The 17,902-nt window shown below is 43.1% G+C and overlaps 1 protein-coding gene across 1 annotated transcript in view; it reads left to right on the top strand.

Annotated features, from left to right (window-relative positions):
* Positions 1-17,902, top strand: part of LOC109902161 (metal regulatory transcription factor 1-like) — a 29,398-nt gene that overhangs the window by 5,396 nt on the left and 6,100 nt on the right. The window contains exons 3-10 of the mRNA XM_020498285.2: positions 3,315-3,553; positions 7,604-7,735; positions 8,136-8,209; positions 10,024-10,160; positions 10,595-10,672; positions 10,894-10,996; positions 11,095-11,726; positions 11,832-11,898. Of these exons, the coding sequence (XP_020353874.1) occupies positions 3,315-3,553; positions 7,604-7,735; positions 8,136-8,209; positions 10,024-10,160; positions 10,595-10,672; positions 10,894-10,996; positions 11,095-11,726; positions 11,832-11,898 (1,462 nt within the window). The remainder of the gene's footprint in view (positions 1-3,314; positions 3,554-7,603; positions 7,736-8,135; positions 8,210-10,023; positions 10,161-10,594; positions 10,673-10,893; positions 10,997-11,094; positions 11,727-11,831; positions 11,899-17,902) is intronic.

The raw sequence follows: 17,902 nt of genomic DNA, 5'->3' as shown, positions 1-17,902 counted from the left end.
GGCCGAGGGAGATTGACAGTTATTTTGTGTTTCTTCCATTTGCGAATAATCGCACCAACTGTTGTCACCTTCTCACCAAGCTGCTTGGCGATGGTCTTGTAGCCCATTCCAACCTTGTGTAGGTCTACAATCTTGTCCCTGACATCCTTGGAGAGCTTTTTGGTCTTGGCCATGGTGGAGAGTTTGGAATCTGATTGATTGATTGCTTCTGTGGACAGGTGTCTTTTATACAGGTAACAAGCTGAGATTAGGAGCACTCCCTTTAAGAGTGTGCTCCTAATCTCAGCTCGTTACCTGTATAAAAGACACCTTGGAGCCAGAAATATTTCTGATTGAGAGGGGGTCAAATACTTATTTCCCTCATTAAAATGCAAATCAATTTATAAAATTTTTGACATGCGTTTTTCTGGATTTTGTTGTTGTTATTCTGTCTTTCACTATTCAAATAAACCTACCATTTAAAATTATAAACTGATCATTTCTTTGTCAGTGGGAAAACGTACAAAATCATCAGGGGATCAAATACTTTTTTCCCTCACTGTAGGTAAATATAGCAATTACATTTACTTTTGATACTTAAGTATATTTAAAACTTTTTAAAACTTTTACTCAAGTACGGTTTTACAGGGGAACTTTTACTTGAGTATGACAATTGGTACTTTCTCCACCACTGCATTGTTTTATATGATAAATGTTTAACCCCTCCTCCCCTGTGTACAGAACAGCACACATAGTAAATTACTCATCTGAATTTTGTGCAGTGTCATTATTTGTGTTGTATTTTATGATGGTAGGTCTCGTGGTTGCAGACTTTACATATAGCTCTTAATCATTGTGTAAGGCACGCTGGTCTGCAAAAGAGCACTGTACAATGGAGTTTGTTGGAGGGTTGCACCTCCAGGCAATTTCTTCGTAGAATGCAAAGTAGCACCGTAACAACAGGCTCCCTAAGGGTCACACCAGTGGTCAGTTCAACACTACTCCTGACCAATCATGATGAGTCCCGGCCAAATATTGCACGCTCAATGCAACAAGTTTCTGTTTGTTACCAGGGTCCCCCTCTGTCACCATGTTGGCGACTTGGCCACTGCCACTAGGGTACTTGTGCTGTCTTTGTGTTGAAGTGCTCTGCTGGAGCCCATCCAGTCCACTCTGTCCCCTCCTAGCCTAGCTACTTGCATGATGTAATTGAGGAAGAGAAAATGCATTTTGCTTACTTACAATTGGATTTATGAAATCTCATCTACAGACTCTGAGCCAAAGATACAATCACTCCAAATTCATTTGGCATCTGTTCATGTTGCTTCTCCAAAATGTGTGTCTTCCTTATTTCCTTTTGACGTTTTGTCATAATTGCAGATGTGGATTCATAACATTGCAGATGTTAATTTCAATGTTTCTCTAGCCTAGGTGTTCTAAATTTCTCAATGCAACACAAAGCAGTCCTTAACATAGCAGTTCAGTCGGCTTTGCAGCATTCTTACATACCTTTTCAGTACACATAGCAGCATCTAGTTGCATTCGACACTCTCTGTGTAGCCTACTACTGGAGTGCTCTTTCCCCACTGTGCATGTGGGAGGCGATGGCATGCCATTCTAGTGAACCTGTTTGATTTGAAGTGATGCTGCAGAAGTGGGAGAGTCAGTCGTGAAGTTGTGGGGGTTGAATAACAATACAGTACAGCTGATACGCTGTAGCAGCACCGGCAGCCAGGCTCCTCACTGTGTGGGGTCCATACTTCTTACTTCCCTTCCTCATCTCTTGTGTTAGTGCAAAAAATAGAAATAATTTCTGTCTTTGTGCGCATTCACAGAACCCTACTCACGCACACTGACACTCCAACCCCCCCCCCCCCCCCCCCACTCACTTAATTTTCTCACGCACATGCCCACACATTTATACTGACTCTACACATTCATCAAATACGCTGCTACTACTTTGTTTGTCGTATGTCCTGATGCCTAGTCACCTTACCGCTATACATATCTACCTCTATCACTCCATTACACTAACTGCACATTGTGAATATGGTATTGGAACTGATCCTGTTTATAGCTTCTTGCATTCTCATGTTCTATTTCTCGTGTGTTTTTGCTCTACCTTTTATTTGTACTACATTGATATTGATTTCTTGCATTGTTGGGTTTAGAGCTTGCAAGAAAGGCATGTCACTGTTACTTGTGCACATGACATTGAAACTTGAATGAATAGCACAACCAGTCAGTCATTAGGCCTAGTATCACCAAGGGACAGGTTATGCTGGGTCGTATTCATTAGTGCACAATGTAGCAAAACGTTTTGCAACGGACAAGTTCAGGTAGTCCCTCTGTATTTCGGTCAGTTTTCTTCTGTTTGGTCCCTGATGAATAAGACCTCTGGCTGGGGGGGGGGGGGTTTATCCTATCTCCTCCTTTAACATAGGCCAACGGTTGTCTAAGGCATCTCCCGCTGCGTCTCTGTTAGGTTCCAGTAATTTGTAGTCTCATGCGGAGACTGCTAGTGGACCAGTTGTCATGGCTGGAATCCATGCTTTTGGAGAAATAATAGAGCACCGCTAGCTCAAAAAAATAAATAAATTGGATTGGATTGGACAGGCTGCTTCACTATTGTGTCTAGTAGTGCCTCTCTGTGTGCAATGTGGCTATCCAGGAGTTACATAAGGGGATGTGAGCTGTTGTTAAGGGAAAAGTGTCATTTTAACGCGGTCAGGGCTGGTTGACTTTCTCTTGAAATTTGCGTAACAAAGTGTTATTTTTTTTACCCCCAGTCTACAAGAGGATCAAGGCATTAAGTTATGGGGTATAACGCAAGCTCTGTAAATAGGGGGGTGGGAGATAAAGCTTGGATGGGAAGGCTTTGTGTTATGACAATGTGGGTTAGTGTGTTCTATGGGAATACGGAGGAGGGGAAAAGAGCCGGCTTTATTCTCTCCCCGGGCCTTTTGTGTGAGAACAGAACAGAGCCATAAGACTGACTGACTTCCACGGCCGCTGAATGCGGAGACTGCTGAGTTGAAACACGGTGCACAGCAGAATCAGTCAGATGGAAATGGATGGGGGGATCGAGTCACTGATGTCATGTGCACTTACACGCTCATGCGCCGTATCATCGTTACCTGTGCAAACACACCTCATTTGTTTCTCACTCTGGCTCTCATCCTATCGCCTCGCCTCCTTCTCAACCATATTGGAGAAGGTCCAAGGTCCCTCCCCTCTGACCTTATCCAAAGTCTTTCGATAGGCGAGGAGAGATGTCGCAAAGAATCAAGGAAAGATTCATTAAGAAAGTAATGATCTTCTTGTCTGTCACTCAGGTGAAGAGGTACCAGTGCATGTTTGAGGGATGCACACGGACCTACAGCACGGCAGGCAACCTGCGCACGCACCAGAAGACCCACCGGGGCGAGTACACATTTGTGTGCAACCAGTTGGGCTGCGGCAAGGCCTTCCTCACTTCCTACAGCCTGAAGATCCACGTGCGCGTTCACACCAAGGAGAAGCCCTTTGAGTGCGACGTGCAGGGCTGCGAGAAGGCCTTCAACACCCTGTACAGGTGAGGCTTGACTAACACAAAACTTACTAGCTGCATGTCGAAATATTCCCAGACATGCTGACTAATCAGATGACTGTATATCTACAGGTAACTGCCAAAATAAAGGAAACACCAAACATAAAGTGTCTTAATAGGGTGTTGAGCAAGAACAGCTTCAATGTACCTTGGCATAGTTTCTACAAGTGTTTGGAACTCTATTGGAGGGATGCAACACCATTCTTCCACAAGATATTCCACCATTTGGTGTTTTGTTGATGGTGGTGGAAAATGCTGACTTAGGCCCCACTCCAGAATCTCCCATAAATGTGACTGACACACACACACACACACACACATCCTTTAAGCTCTTTTGAGACCCCTCTTTCAAAGTTACTGAGATCTCTTATTGTAATCATGGTAGCCAAAATAATGGGCAACTGGGCATTTTCATCTATGATGGGGATGTTAATTGCTTAATTAACTCAGGAACCACACCTGTGTGGAAGCACTTGCTTTCAATATACATTGTATCCCTCATTTACTCAAGTGTTTCGGCAGTTTCGGCAGTATTTTGGCAGTTATCTGTATATGTAGGCCTATACTGAAGATAGATCGATAATAGATGAAAGATAACAGGTAATAAATTACATATAAAATCGATAGAATATAAAAAATGTCATGTGACATCCAGCCTACACGTCGGGCCTAAAATGTACTTTTGGGTCCACCATCCACAGCCACTCAGATTTTACCATTAAAAAATAGAAAAACACAAAACAGCAGATGACCATGCTTGTTTCTTAAATAAGAAATGTATTAGAAGTAATGTGGTATATTACTCAATTTCATTCCTTTATCCAAAATATCAGAAACAAAATGTTCAGCTGCCTCTTTAAGGCCGGGAGGTTACCGTGGTAATGTCAAGTGTGTCTGTCATCAGTATCAGTTGAGGCAGCAGACTCGACTAACGTTGAAAAACAACTCAGCTTGTGAACAAAACAATGTAAATAGCCAATAAACACGAGGACAAAGTCTAACTTTGTAGACTTTAGACTAAATTAGACACATTTTTACCCCCCAGTCCCAGTAAGCAAAATGGCGTATTTTCCAGACGTTAAAGTTACATTCAAATTAGGTTCTGAATGAAAGGTGAAAGGGTATTTTCCGTATGTTGAAGTCAGGCAAATGTTTGGTTCTGATTGAAAGTTGAAAATAAGTAATTTATTGACATGGACTAGACCGTACAAAATCTGAACCAAGTATAGACAGCGGTTTTATTTTTGAGCTCTGCCTCCAAAAAGTGGGGTCTGCTTATCAAAGGGAGGCATCAGCGCTCACCTAAAAAGCCAATATACCACTGGTTGAGAGAAATTGTCATTATTTTTGGCAGAATTAAGTTAGGTTTTATGTGTTGTTGGAGGTGCATCTTGGCTAGTTTGGCTCAGAAAATGGCGCTCTCGTCAATCTGCCGTCACAAACGGGCGCCTAATCCTGCCTAATGAGCGGGCTGACCGTGTGTGCGCAGCGCCTCCAAAAATGAATCTATCAGCACTTCACTCAGTGCGCACAACTCCCCTGCCAGGCAGTGTTGCTACGCGAGGTGAGATATAGGATTTGTAATTCTTTGTGCGATTCGTAGTTATGAAACAAAACGGCACAAATAATTTGAAAACGCTACTGCAGCATCTTTCTAACCAGCACGTGATCATGCTTGACCTTTTGACTTTTTATTCGCGAATGTAATACTCACTGTAGAGCCGTGCAAATTGACCACCCACCAATGTTGTTGGTGAAATAGACATTCTTACCCGCCAATACCTAAATCTACCTGCATGTGACGGGTGTTAATTTTATTCCCTGCCTTCATCCATTCAGAGGTATTCTTCCATAGTAGATTAGCAAACGATGTGTAGGCCTAGGGCTGTGACGGTCATGGACTTTTGATTGACTGTTTCACGGAACCCAAACCCATCGTGGATACATTTATTTTGTCCACCTACACCAAACGCAATCACGACACGCAGGTTAAAATATCAAAACAAACTCTGAACCAGTGACATTAATTTGGGGACAGTTCGAAAGGCATTTAACATTTATGCTAGTTAGCTAATTTGTCATATTTAGCTAGCTTGCTGTTGCTAGCTAATTTGTCCTGGGATAAAAACATTAGGTTATTTTACCTGAAATGCACAAGGCCCTCTACTCCGACAATTAATCCACACACAAAACAGTCAACCGAATAGTTTCTAGTCATCTCTCCTCCTTCCAGGCTTTTTCATCTTTGAACTTATATGGTGATTGGCATCTAAACTTTCATAGTATTACTACACCGACAACACAGTTCGTCTTTCAATCACCCACGTGGGTATAACCAATGAGGAGGTGGCATGCGAGTACCTGCTTCTATAAACCAATGAGGAGATGGGAGAGGCAGGACTTGCAGCGCGATCTGCATCATCAAATTGTAAGAACTTCTATTTTAGCCCTTGGCAACGCAGACGCTCGTGAGCAGTGTGGGTGCAATAATTGAATAACAGTTTCCTACATTTATTTTGCAAAGCTCGCACACGCTATGCGAGCGGTGTGGTCAGCCTGTTATTGGTCAGCTAATTTACTGAGGTCACGTTTATAACAGTTCTAAAAGCAAAACTTTTCCCATTTTCAGGCAGCTGTTCGTTACACAACCCCCCCCCCCCCCCCCAGATATGACAATTAATTTATTTTTGACTGTCTTCATCCATAACTGTCAGTTATGCATTTATATGGTAATTGTGCCTGCCTTAGGCCTAGTTTTTTTCATTCAGTCTGACATTGCATAAAAAAAGGATGTATCAAAAAAGAGGATGTGCTTGCTTTTCTTATCTACAGCACAGTCTGTAGGCCCAATCGTTTTGTCAGTTCATTGTGATCTAATAGTGTTAGTATTTAGTTCTTTTTTCTCCCAAGTACTGAAGTGCTTTTATGCATTGTTGGGTGTTCTAGCCTAATTGGTAAGGACTTTGTCTCCCAATTTTAGTTTTCTAATTTGTTTTCTAATTTGTTCTTGGTTTTGTAGTATCTGCTGCATTTAGCTTCTTTGGTTTAGCACTCAATGAAGGCATGACAGGAGACCCTCAGCCACGCCAGTAGTAGGCTAGACAGCCAGAGGCTCCAGTGTTGTGACATTGAACCGAAGACCACAGAGACTGGCGGTGGTGGAAGCATGCCACCATCGACTCCCCTGTCAAGGTCCATTTATCACCACAGCCAAGCCAATGTGTTGTTTCCCCCTAATCACATTACTTTGCTCTCAGAACCATGCTGCCCTGTCTCCTCCTATAAGGGAAAACGGTGGCACTACATGTCTACTAGGCCACAGGTCCTGTTCATTAGGCACCAAACAGAAGAAAACGGACTGAAACAAGTGTGGCACCAAGTGTTTGCACATTAACAAGTGTTTGCACATTAACAAGTGTTTGCACATTAACAAGTGTTTGCACATTAACAAGTGTTTGCACATTAACAAGTGTTTGCACATTAACAAGTGTTTGCACATTAACAAGTGTTTGCACATTAACAAGTGTTTGCACATTAACAAGTGTTTGCATATCTGCTGTGTACTAATGTTTATTTAATTCAAGATGGTGAGAACATTTTCAGACGCAAAATATTTTTGCTCTTGTTAAAAGAGCTACATTTCCACTTGGAATTAGGCCTACCATTTTAAATGGCAATGATGTATTTATATATATTTGTAGTAAAGGAATAAAATTCCCCAAAAGGAGTGCATCATTTTTCAAACAATGCTTAACCCTTCAAATCAAAACTTATACTGTAACTATCCAGTCTGGCCCACTGCTTCCTACTTCACGACTGGCTCTCGTTTGCTGAGTTTGAAAACAAAGAATAGTACACAACTTCACACCCATACAACTTTTGGGGGGATTATTACATGGTTAGAAAGCAGTAATAAACTATCTCTAAGCCATATTCTTCAAAAACAAGGAAATTGAATTTATCCCCCAACCGTTACACATAGCTCCTTTAAATCTTCCCCGTGGTTGATTACTTGTAATTATCTCCTCTTGGCAGACTGAAAGCACACCAGAGACTGCACACGGGGAAGACGTTCAACTGTGAATCGGAGGGATGCACAAAATACTTTACCACACTCAGTGACCTGAGGAAGCACATTCGCACTCATACTGGGGAGAAACCATTCCGGTGAGTTCTCCGACTCCACGCACCACTATGGTTTATGTTTCACAAGGGGAGGAAGACCGCTGCCTTCGATATAGGACATTATCTGCTAATGTTTGGATGCCCTTTTCTTGGTTTGAGGTTTTCTATGCATATAAACAAATGTAGCCTAAAGGAGTGGGAAAAATTCCCATTGAGGGGATTATATCTTTAATCTGTATTTATTAGTTAGATATATGGTTTTGTATTGGAAGAACAGTGAGGGGCATGACACTGCTTTGTGGTGCACCAATTTTTCCTAATTTCTATGCACCAGCTTTCTATGCACCATTTTTTTTATTCTTCATCAGCTTAATCTCCACATGTTTTTCTCTATTGCTGTTTGGCTTACATTGACAGATAATTTGTGTGATCTTCCCACTAGGTGTGACCATGATGGTTGTGGCAAGGCATTTGCTGCCAGCCATCACCTAAAGACGCATGTACGGACACACACAGGTACGCTTTACTTAGGCTACTTCTGTTTGGAAAATAAATTCTCAGTCAAATTTCAGAATGACAGTCAACCAATCATTCATCCATATTCCACACCTCAGAGACACCGAGTAGCGCTTAATATCTCAATTTTATTGTAACAAATGGTGCCACAGAGAGGGTTGCCTCGCTTCTGTGTCATGGTCTACAGACAATCACGGACTACAAACGGAAAACCAGACACGTCGTGGACACCGATGTCTTGCTTCCGGACAAGCCAAAATGCTTCTTCGCCCGTTTTGAGGATGACACAGTGCCACCGCCGCGGCCCGCTACCAAGGACTGTGGGCTTTCTTTCTCCGTGGCCGACCTGAGTAAGACATTTAAGCGTGTTAACCGGCCCAGACGGCATCCCTAGCTGCTGGCCCAGACGGCATCCCTAGCCGCGTCCTCAGAGCATGCGCAGACCAGCTGGCTGGTGTGTTTACGGACATATTCAATCTCTCCCTATCCCTGTCTGCTGTCCCCACATGCTTCAAGATGGCCACAATTTTTCCTGTACCCAAGAAAGCAAAGGTAACTGAACTAAATGACTCACTTCTGTCAACATTAAGTACTTTGAGAGACTAGTCAAAGGTCATATCACCTCTACCTTACCAGTCACCCTAGAGACCCACTTCAATTTACTTATCACCCCAATAGATCCACAGACTATGCAATTGCCATCACACTGTCCTATCCCATCTGGAGAAGAGGAATACCTATGTAAGAATGCTGTTCATTGACTATAGCTCAGCATTCAACACCATAGTACCCTCCAAGCTCATCATTAAGCTCGAGGCGCTGGGTCTGAGCCCCACCCTGTGCAACTGGGTCCTGGACTTCCTGATGGGCCGCCCCCAGGTGGTGAAGGTAGGAAATAACACCTCCACTTTGCTTATCCTCAACACTGGGGCCCCACAAGTGTGTGTGTGTGCTCAGCCCCCTCCTGTAGTCCCTGTTCAACCATGACTGTGTGGCCAAGTACGCCTCCAATTCAATCATCAAGTTTGCAGACGACAACAGTAGTAGGCTTGATTACCAACAATGACGAGACAGCCTACATGGAGGAGGTGGGCTCTGGGAGTGTGGTGCCAGGAAAATAACCTCTCACTCAATGACAACAAAACAAAGGAGATGATCGTGGACTTCAGGAAACAGCAGAGGGAGCACCCCCCCCCCCCTGTCCACATTGATGGGATCGCAGTGGAGAAGGTGGAAAGCTTCAAGTTCCTCAGCGTACACATCATTGACAAACTGAAATGGTCCACCCACACAGACAGTGTCTCAGGAGGCTGAAGAAATTTGGCTTGGTACCTAAAACCCTGACAAACTTTTACAGATGCGCAATTGAGAGCATCCTGTCGGGCTGTATCAGGGCTCTCCAGAGGGTGGTGCGGTTTGTAAATACCACCACTGAAAAAACTGTATTGTATTCTGCTGTATCTTAGTCTATGCTGCTCTGACATTGCTTGTCCGTATATTTATATATTCTTACTTCCTTTACTTAGATTTGTGTGTATTGGGTGTATGTTGTGAAATTGTTCAATATTACTGAACTAAAAACAGAAGCATTTCACTACACCCGCAATATCATCTGATAAACACGTGTATGTGACCAATAAAATTGTATTTTATTTGAACTTTTTCCGATATTTTATATTAGGAAGTGATCGTGTTTGATTTGACAACTTTTCAATTGGAAATTGAATTTCCCTTGGCATACAGTGAAGGTGACCCTCTCCCTTCCTCTCATTCTCCCTTGTCTCGCCTTCCCCCTCCATCCATCCTTCCCTCAGGGGAGAAGCCTTTCAACTGTCCCAGCGACGGCTGTGAGAAAGCATTCAGCAGCCAGTACAGTTTGAAGAGTCACGTCAGGGGCCATGGGGCTAAGGGCCAGCCCTTCAGTGTCACCCTCACCCACCCCTTGTCCGAGGTGAGCCATACATAAATCAAAGTAACTATTTCAGACAGTGTCTCATTTTGCTAAGAGCGTGGCGCTAGCAACGTCATAGCCATGGGTTCGACTCCCTTGTGGCCACCGATTTAAAAAAGTATGCACTCACTGTTGGATAAAAGTTGCTGAATAGAGTGTATTGTTAATATTATTAACCTGGATTAATTAGCCTGTGAAGTCATTTTAAGGTGGTCAGGTTTTCTTTTTCCTACAACATTGTGCCTGCTATCAGTATAGTCTGTTTTGATTGTTTTTATTATCTAATGTATTACATTCTATCCTTATGCATCTTTATGACTTCAGACGGCTTTTGCTCTAGAAAGGAAGGCTTCTTGGCTTCTCCCATGTCTCGTTCTGTTAATGTTTTTAGGCAGTGGAAAATGTAATTTTGGCCTATTCATCTCTAATTACAGGATGCAAATCATTCACTGTGCCTCAGTGACTTGAGCCTCATCTCGACTGACTCGGAGCTCAGAGAAAACATCCACAATGTGAGTGTGTGCGCTTTATTTCATCAGCCCTTATTTGACTATATAGGTCCTTCTGCTTTTGTCCATGTATGAACAATTTATATTGTGGTGGGTTACTATGACAGCAAAAACAACCATATTTATTTTGTTTCTGTATCTGTATAAGGTATCAATAAAGAATAAAGATGTATTGTAAGACAGACATGTACTATCGTGTTAATGCTTGGTTACATCTGTGTTAGTCTCAGAACTTGGACTTGAGCAGTGTTACCCCCGTGAGGATCTTCGAGCTCATGTTCCAGAGTCCGGAGAACAGTGTTAGTCAAGATGATGCACATCCTCACGGCAAGTACCCATCACAATCTATAAACTGTAACTTGGGTTGATTTCAGTGCATTTTCATGCTAACTTTTGCTCTTTGTATTTTTTTCCGTATTTTTCAGAGAGCCTTGTTGAAGCCTTTGGCCAGGAGACTGGCCAGTCCACCATGGGCGATGACTCCACCCCCATCTCCTTCTCGTTCTCCCTCGTCCCTTCCTCCTGTTCCCACTCCCACTCTCACACTCACTCCCACACCACCACCACCACTGTCCTGGAGGCTTCTTCCCAGCTTCCTCTAAGCCAAACCCCCTCTTCCCAGGTTCCAGCACCTCCTGCCCCCATTAGTAATATTACCGCAGTCAGCTCCACCCAGCCCCACTCCACCTTCGTACCCTTACCCACTGCCCTGCAGACGCCAGATGTGCCTGCCCCCTATGTGGCACTGCCCGCCCAGACTGTTCCAATAGTGCCCTCTACTGCGCCAGTAGTGGTGCCAGGCCCAGCCCTCGCGGCTCTGGGCGCTGTAGTCGCCACCACAGAGACTGTGCCGCTGCCGGCCGTGGCTCACACTCACACTGTGCCTTTGGCCAGCAACACCAACCCTGTCCTGGTGCCCCCAGCCTCTGCCCCCACTTTCACCCCAAGCCACAGCCACACCCAGAGCCTGTTGCAGCCCAGCATTGTTATGTCCGACCAGAACCTGCAGTGGATCCTTAACACCGCAGCCAACAACCAGCAGAACCCAGAGCAAGCTGTAAGAGTGCTGGTTTGACATGCCGGTTAACATTGAATTGATAGTTTGGTTGAGTGGTGATGAATTTGTGTGGACATCAATGCTGTCAATGTTGTTTGTTTCCAGCCACACGGAGGTCCAAAAGTAGAGAAGGTCTTCTTTACCACAGCCATACCAGTGGGAGGAAATTCAGGTGAGATTTGTCCCCTACTTTTACCAGTGTGATTATTAACAGCAATAATGCTACACTGACCCACATTAAAAAATAATATAGTGTACTGAAGCAATAAGCCCCGAGGGGTTGTGGTATATGGCCAATATACCACGGCTAAGGGCTGTTCTTAAGCAGGACGCAACGCGGAGTGCTAGGACACAGCACTTAGTCGTGGTATATTGGCCATATATCAGAAACAAACAAGGTGCCTTATTGCTATTATAAACTGGTTACCAACATAATTAGAGCAGGTACATGGTATACGGTCTGATATACCACGGCTTTCAGACAGACAATCAGAATTCAGGGCTCGAACCACCCAGTTTATAATATGGTATACATACTATAGTATTTACTGTAATGTTTTGCTGAATTTATTGTAGTATTCACTGTAGTATATCTTTTTTTGTGGACTAGTATATTGTAGTATTTACATAAAGTGAGAGCTTTCTCCTTGAGGAAACCTACTGAACAAATACTAAAATAGCACATTTTCCATAACCTGTAGGTAGGTTGGACTTGGGTCTGAACAGATAGTTAAGAGCTTCTGCTCGTTTCTAAAATCTGAAGGAAACACAATATTTGTAGGTTCCTCACTGTACGTCTCATGGGTGGCACAAATTTGGATATGGGGAACGGACAGAGTATATGCAAATGAAATACAGTCGTATTGCTATAGTTAAAGACGGGTTTTTGCAAACTAGTGTTTTTGCGGAGATTACTTTAGTGTTTACTGTAGTGTTTTACCATATACTACAAAATGATATAGTAAGTACTGTACATGATCAAGGGATACTACAGTGTGTCGTATATTATTCTACATTATAAACTGGGTGGTTCGAGCTGAATTCTGATTGGCTGACATGGGTAGGACAAAACATGTATTTTTATTGCTCTAATTACGTTGGTAACCAGTTTATAATAGCAATAAGGCACCTCGGCGGTGTGTGGTATATGGCCAATATACCACGACTAAGGGCTGTGTCCAGGCACTCTGTGTTGCAGAGTGTGTAGGATATTCTACAATATACTACAGCAGAGTTCTTTTTTTAAATATATATATATATTTTATTTTTGCATTTTCCAATTAAGAACATTCAAAACAAGTGAAAAGATATTAGACAACGATAGGACAAAGTGACAGTAACAGACGAGCGTAACAAAAATATATATATAATTATATATACAAATATACAATAATTAAAAAATAATAACGAGACATTGGATCACCTGCCGTAGGCTACATATTATACATTACGTGTGAAACATTATGTGAGGATTATATATAGATTCAATCAATGAGATGTGGGGGGAGATTCTCCATATAGTCAAAAGGTTGCCAAATTCTGTAAAATGTCTTTAACTTATTCCTCAAGCAGTAAGTGATTTTCTCCAAAGGGATACAACTATTAACTTCCGATAGCCACATTGCAACTGGCGGGGAGGAATCCAACTTCCATTTCAAGGCAATACATTTCTTGGCAATCGCTAGCAATATTTCTGTTAGCTTTATAGTATGGCTTTGCCTAAGATTGGTGTTAGTAAAGTTACCCAGTAGACAGACCTCCGGGTCTAAAGGGAATGCAACCCCGTGAATTGAGGATATGGTATCGCATACCACCTGCCAGAAACCATGTAGTTTTGAACACTGCCAAGTGGAATGGAGGAATGTTCCTTCATCTGAGCCACATCTAAAACATAGGGAGGAGATATCTGGGTTGAACTTGTGCAGTCTAGATGGGGTGATATAGAGCTGATGGAGGAAATTAAACTGGATCAGTCTGTATCTGGAGTTCAATATGGATGTAACACCATCCCTGCATAGGTCACTCCATAGATCCTCATCAAGATCAATACCCAGATCTTTTTCCCCATCTAAGTCAGGGTTTATCTAGCCCAGGCAGTGTTAGTCCTGACATAAGAGCATCGTATACACGGGAAATGGTCTTGAACAGTGGTTGGTCTGCGTGGCAAAGTTGTTCAATAGGTGACATCTTAGGTAGGTTCCATTGTCCCTTGAGAGTCACCCTAATAAAGTTTCGTAGTTGTAGGTAGCTAAAGAAGTCCCTGTTAGGCAAGTGGTATTTCTGTTTCAGCTGATCAAAAGACATAAGAACTCCCTCCTCGTAACAATGTTCCAGAAGAGTGATCCCCTTATCAGACCATGGTCTAAAGTTACTATTCTGGAAAAACATAGGGATCAATCTATTGTTCCATAAAGGGGTTTTAGGGGAAAGGAATCCCCCTCGTCTGAACAGCTCATGCAGTTTGCACCATGCCAGGACAGAATTGACCTTATATCCAGAGAAAGAACTATAACACTGTAGTAGGATCTGGGTTGGAAGTGAGAGAGGGAGTGTTCTGGGTTTGTTAGAAATAAGATAAGGTCGTCCGCAAAGAGTGATAATTTATGGGTATGGGGGCCCACCTCAAAGCCATGTATGTCAGGGCACGTTCTAATAGCCTCAGCCAGCCGATGACGAGGGCAAAGAGGTGGGGGCTAATTGGGCAACCTTGTCTGTTCCCCCTATAAAGAGGAGGAAGTAATCCCATTGGTAGGAATCCTAGCTTTAGGAGATTTGTAGAGTGATTTTATCAAATCTAAACCAAACTTTTCCAAGACGCGAAAGAGGTATGGCCATTCAACCCTATCAAAGGCCTTTTCAGCGTCGAGGGAGACTGCGACACTAGGTATTTTGTTTTTGTTAGCAAGGTGAATTATATCAAAGAACCTTCTGAGATTATTGGAGGACAATCTATTAATTATGAAGCCAGTCTGATCTGGGTTGATCAACATGACTCCAGTCTCTTAGATAGCATCTTGGTGACCAGTTTACAATCTGTGTTAAGGAGAGATATTGGTCTATAGGAGGCGCACTTTAGCGGGTTTTTCCCTTTCTTGTGGATTACAGTAATCACTGCTTGAGAGAAGGACTCTGGAAAGCAGTTGTCTTCTCTGGCTTCTTTTTTAAGTACCTCCAAAGGTAGGGGACCAACCGCTCCCTAAATTCTTTATAGAACTCTGGAGGGAAGCCATCCTCCCCAGGAGATTTATTAGAAGGTAAGGATTTAATGGCCTCCAACAATTCAGGAACTGAGAAGTGTTCACTCAGGTGCTCGCTGTCTTCCCCTGACAGGCATGGGAGGTTGAGAGAGGAGAGAAAGGAGTCGATCTCTGATAGATCATCGCTTGATTGGGAAGTGTAGAGGTCTTCATAGTATTTCTTAAAAGTATTATTAATTTCAGTAGGGTCGAAAGATATCTCATTAGTAAGAGTTTATGGCATTAATTGTCCTCTTACTTTCCTCTGCTTTCAGTTGCCATGCCAATACTTTGTGAGCTTTCTCTCCGAGCTTGTAATAACGCTGTTTTGATTTAGTGATGGCCCTCTCAGCTTGATATGTGTTCAGAGTATTATATTTAAAACATTTATTTACCAAAAGCCTGTATAGATCTTTAGTCGGGCCTCTTTGGTAGGTTTTCTCTAGCTCTGAGATTTCAGATTCAAGGGCACTCAGTTCCGCACTGTGTTTTCTCTTCAGCCCTTTAGTATAGGAAATGATCTGTCCCCTCAGATAGGCCTTCAATGTGTCCCAAAGAATGAAACTGTCAGGAGCGGAGGGTTTGTTTGTCAAAGTAAAAATATTGATCTGCTCTTTGATGAATGCACAAAATTCAAGTTGCTTTAGGAGTGTAGAATTTAGTCTCCATATATATGCTCCATTTACCTTGGTAGGAATGGAGATTGATAATACCAGAGGAGAATGGTCACTAAGCAATCTGGGGAAATACTCGACATCTAACACTCTATGAAACAGTTGTGTCGAAAGTAAAAAGTCTTGTGTGGGTGTGAATAAAAAGAGTAGTTCCTGTCCTGTGGGTGCAACTGTCTTCAGATGTCTAGTAAATTGAGATCTCTCATGAATGACATGGTGAGCTTGCCGGCTTTGGTAGGAAGTGAGGGTTTATCAGAAGACCTATCAAGAACTGTATCTAAGCACAAATTAAAATCTCCTCCAACCAGTAGCCATCCTGGTGGTGCTTGAGCGACCTGAAGGAAGACATTCTGAATAAACATATGGTCATCGAAGTTAGGAGCATAAATATTCAATAGGGTTCAAGACTCTGAAAACATATGCCCCTGCACCAAAACAAACCTGCCAGAGGGATCAGAGATGGTGTTGTTGACGCAGAAGGGGGTGTCTACTTATCAAAATTGCAGTTCCTCTTGTTTTGGAGTTAAAAAAGGATGCAAAAACTTGTCCTACATATTCCCTCTTCAATTTCTTGTGTTCACTGGCTCTAAGATGTGTTTCTTGTAAAAACACAATGTCAGCCTTTAATTTCTTAAGGTATGTATAGACTCTTCCTTTTAATCGGGCTGTTAAGACCTTTTACGTTTGAATGTGACATATTTTAGTGGATTAAGCATAGGTTGGGTTTCAAATATGTAACTGAATGGAAATCTATCATATGCAGATAATTAGGAAATGTTTCAACTTTGGTTTGAGCACAAAAGGGACCTATGTGTCTCTTTAGGAAGGAAACAATAAACATAGAAAAAAATTATAAAATCCCACCCACCCCGATTGTCAGACTAAAACAACAATCCCAACAATCAAACATGAATACACTTGTAGAGATACGTTGCTGCTCGCTTTCCATCTTGCTCTTACTAGCTAAACCTTGGCGTAAACTAAAACCTGTGAGCTCTCTAAGTTGAAAACAAACGTTGGGAATAGATATTTATGGCCCACGGTAAGGGCTGCTTAAGTCTCTTTTCGAAAGATTAACATAAATGAGGGGGAAAGCAGTGGGCCTAAGCCCACTTATTGCTTCACCCAGTGGATATGGACTAAACCAAAATATACTCTCCTATAAATGTAATAGAGCTCACCCTGGAAAGATACGGTTAGTTGAAAATGTACAAATCAATTATAGTGACCGGAAGATACCAGCAGTTCACTCCTCCACCTCCCCCCACTCCCGTGGCACTGCCCTTTCCCACCGTACTCCCGGATAAGAGAAAACAAACAAACTGCATTTTGTCCCCCAGAGAGACCGTCCTGGCTCAGACGTTGCTCAGTTCTTTGAGAAAAGTGTGCACTTCTCCCGGTGTGTTGAAGAGATGGCTTCGGCCTTTGTACTGAACTTTCATCCGCGCAGGGTGGATGAGGTAGCCGGTGATGTTCTTCTCCTTCAGTGCTTTAGCGGCAGGTCAGAACTGCTTGCGACGTCTGGCGAGATCCGCGCTCATATCTGGGAAAAGGCTGACCCTCTTTCCATCGATGGTGATGTCCCCTTTGGCTCTTGCGAGTTGCAGTATCTTCTCTCTGTCTTGGAAACGGAGGAACCTGATCAGGACGGCTCGTGGGGGCTCATCTGGCCGGGGTTTCCGCGCTGATGTTCTGTGGGCGCGTTCGATTTCCAGCGGCTTGGTGAAGTTGATTATGCCTAGGACCTCCGGGATCCATTGAGTGAAGAAATGGACCGGGTAACGGCCCTCGCTGTCCTCTTTCAATCCCACCACACGGATATTACTACGTCTACTCTGGTTCTCCATCTGATCTACCTTGTTTTTGAGGTAGGCATTGTCCTTTTGCAGTTGTATCAAGACCTGGTCATGTCGAGTGATGGTATCTTTAACTGTGCTAATGCGCAACTCTGCCTCAGTCGTTCTCAAAAGGAGATCATTCATGGAGGATTTCAGGTCGTCAATGGAAGAATGGAGTTCAGGCGATTTCTTATCAATTTTCATAGAAAGACCTCTGTTACCATCCTGAATTTCCCGGAGGAGAGTAGCCAGCATGTCGGCAGGCTTGCAAGAAGCTGCTGAGAGCAACAGTCTTGAACTCGTCTGAGTTATGAGGGCTAATGCTAATCTTGCTAGCTGTAGCGTTATCGTTATCTTGGGAATCGACAACGTTTTGGTCGTCCTTCTTGCCTCTCGGTCGGAGGTCCATGGCTCTTTGGGAAGGTAAG

This window comes from Oncorhynchus kisutch, linkage group LG13 (assembly GCF_002021735.2).
Source record: "Oncorhynchus kisutch isolate 150728-3 linkage group LG13, Okis_V2, whole genome shotgun sequence".
Lineage (NCBI taxonomy): Eukaryota > Metazoa > Chordata > Actinopteri > Salmoniformes > Salmonidae > Oncorhynchus > Oncorhynchus kisutch.
The sequence above is the reverse complement of the archived record's forward strand: the minus strand, read 5'-3'. Positions and strand labels throughout refer to the sequence as shown.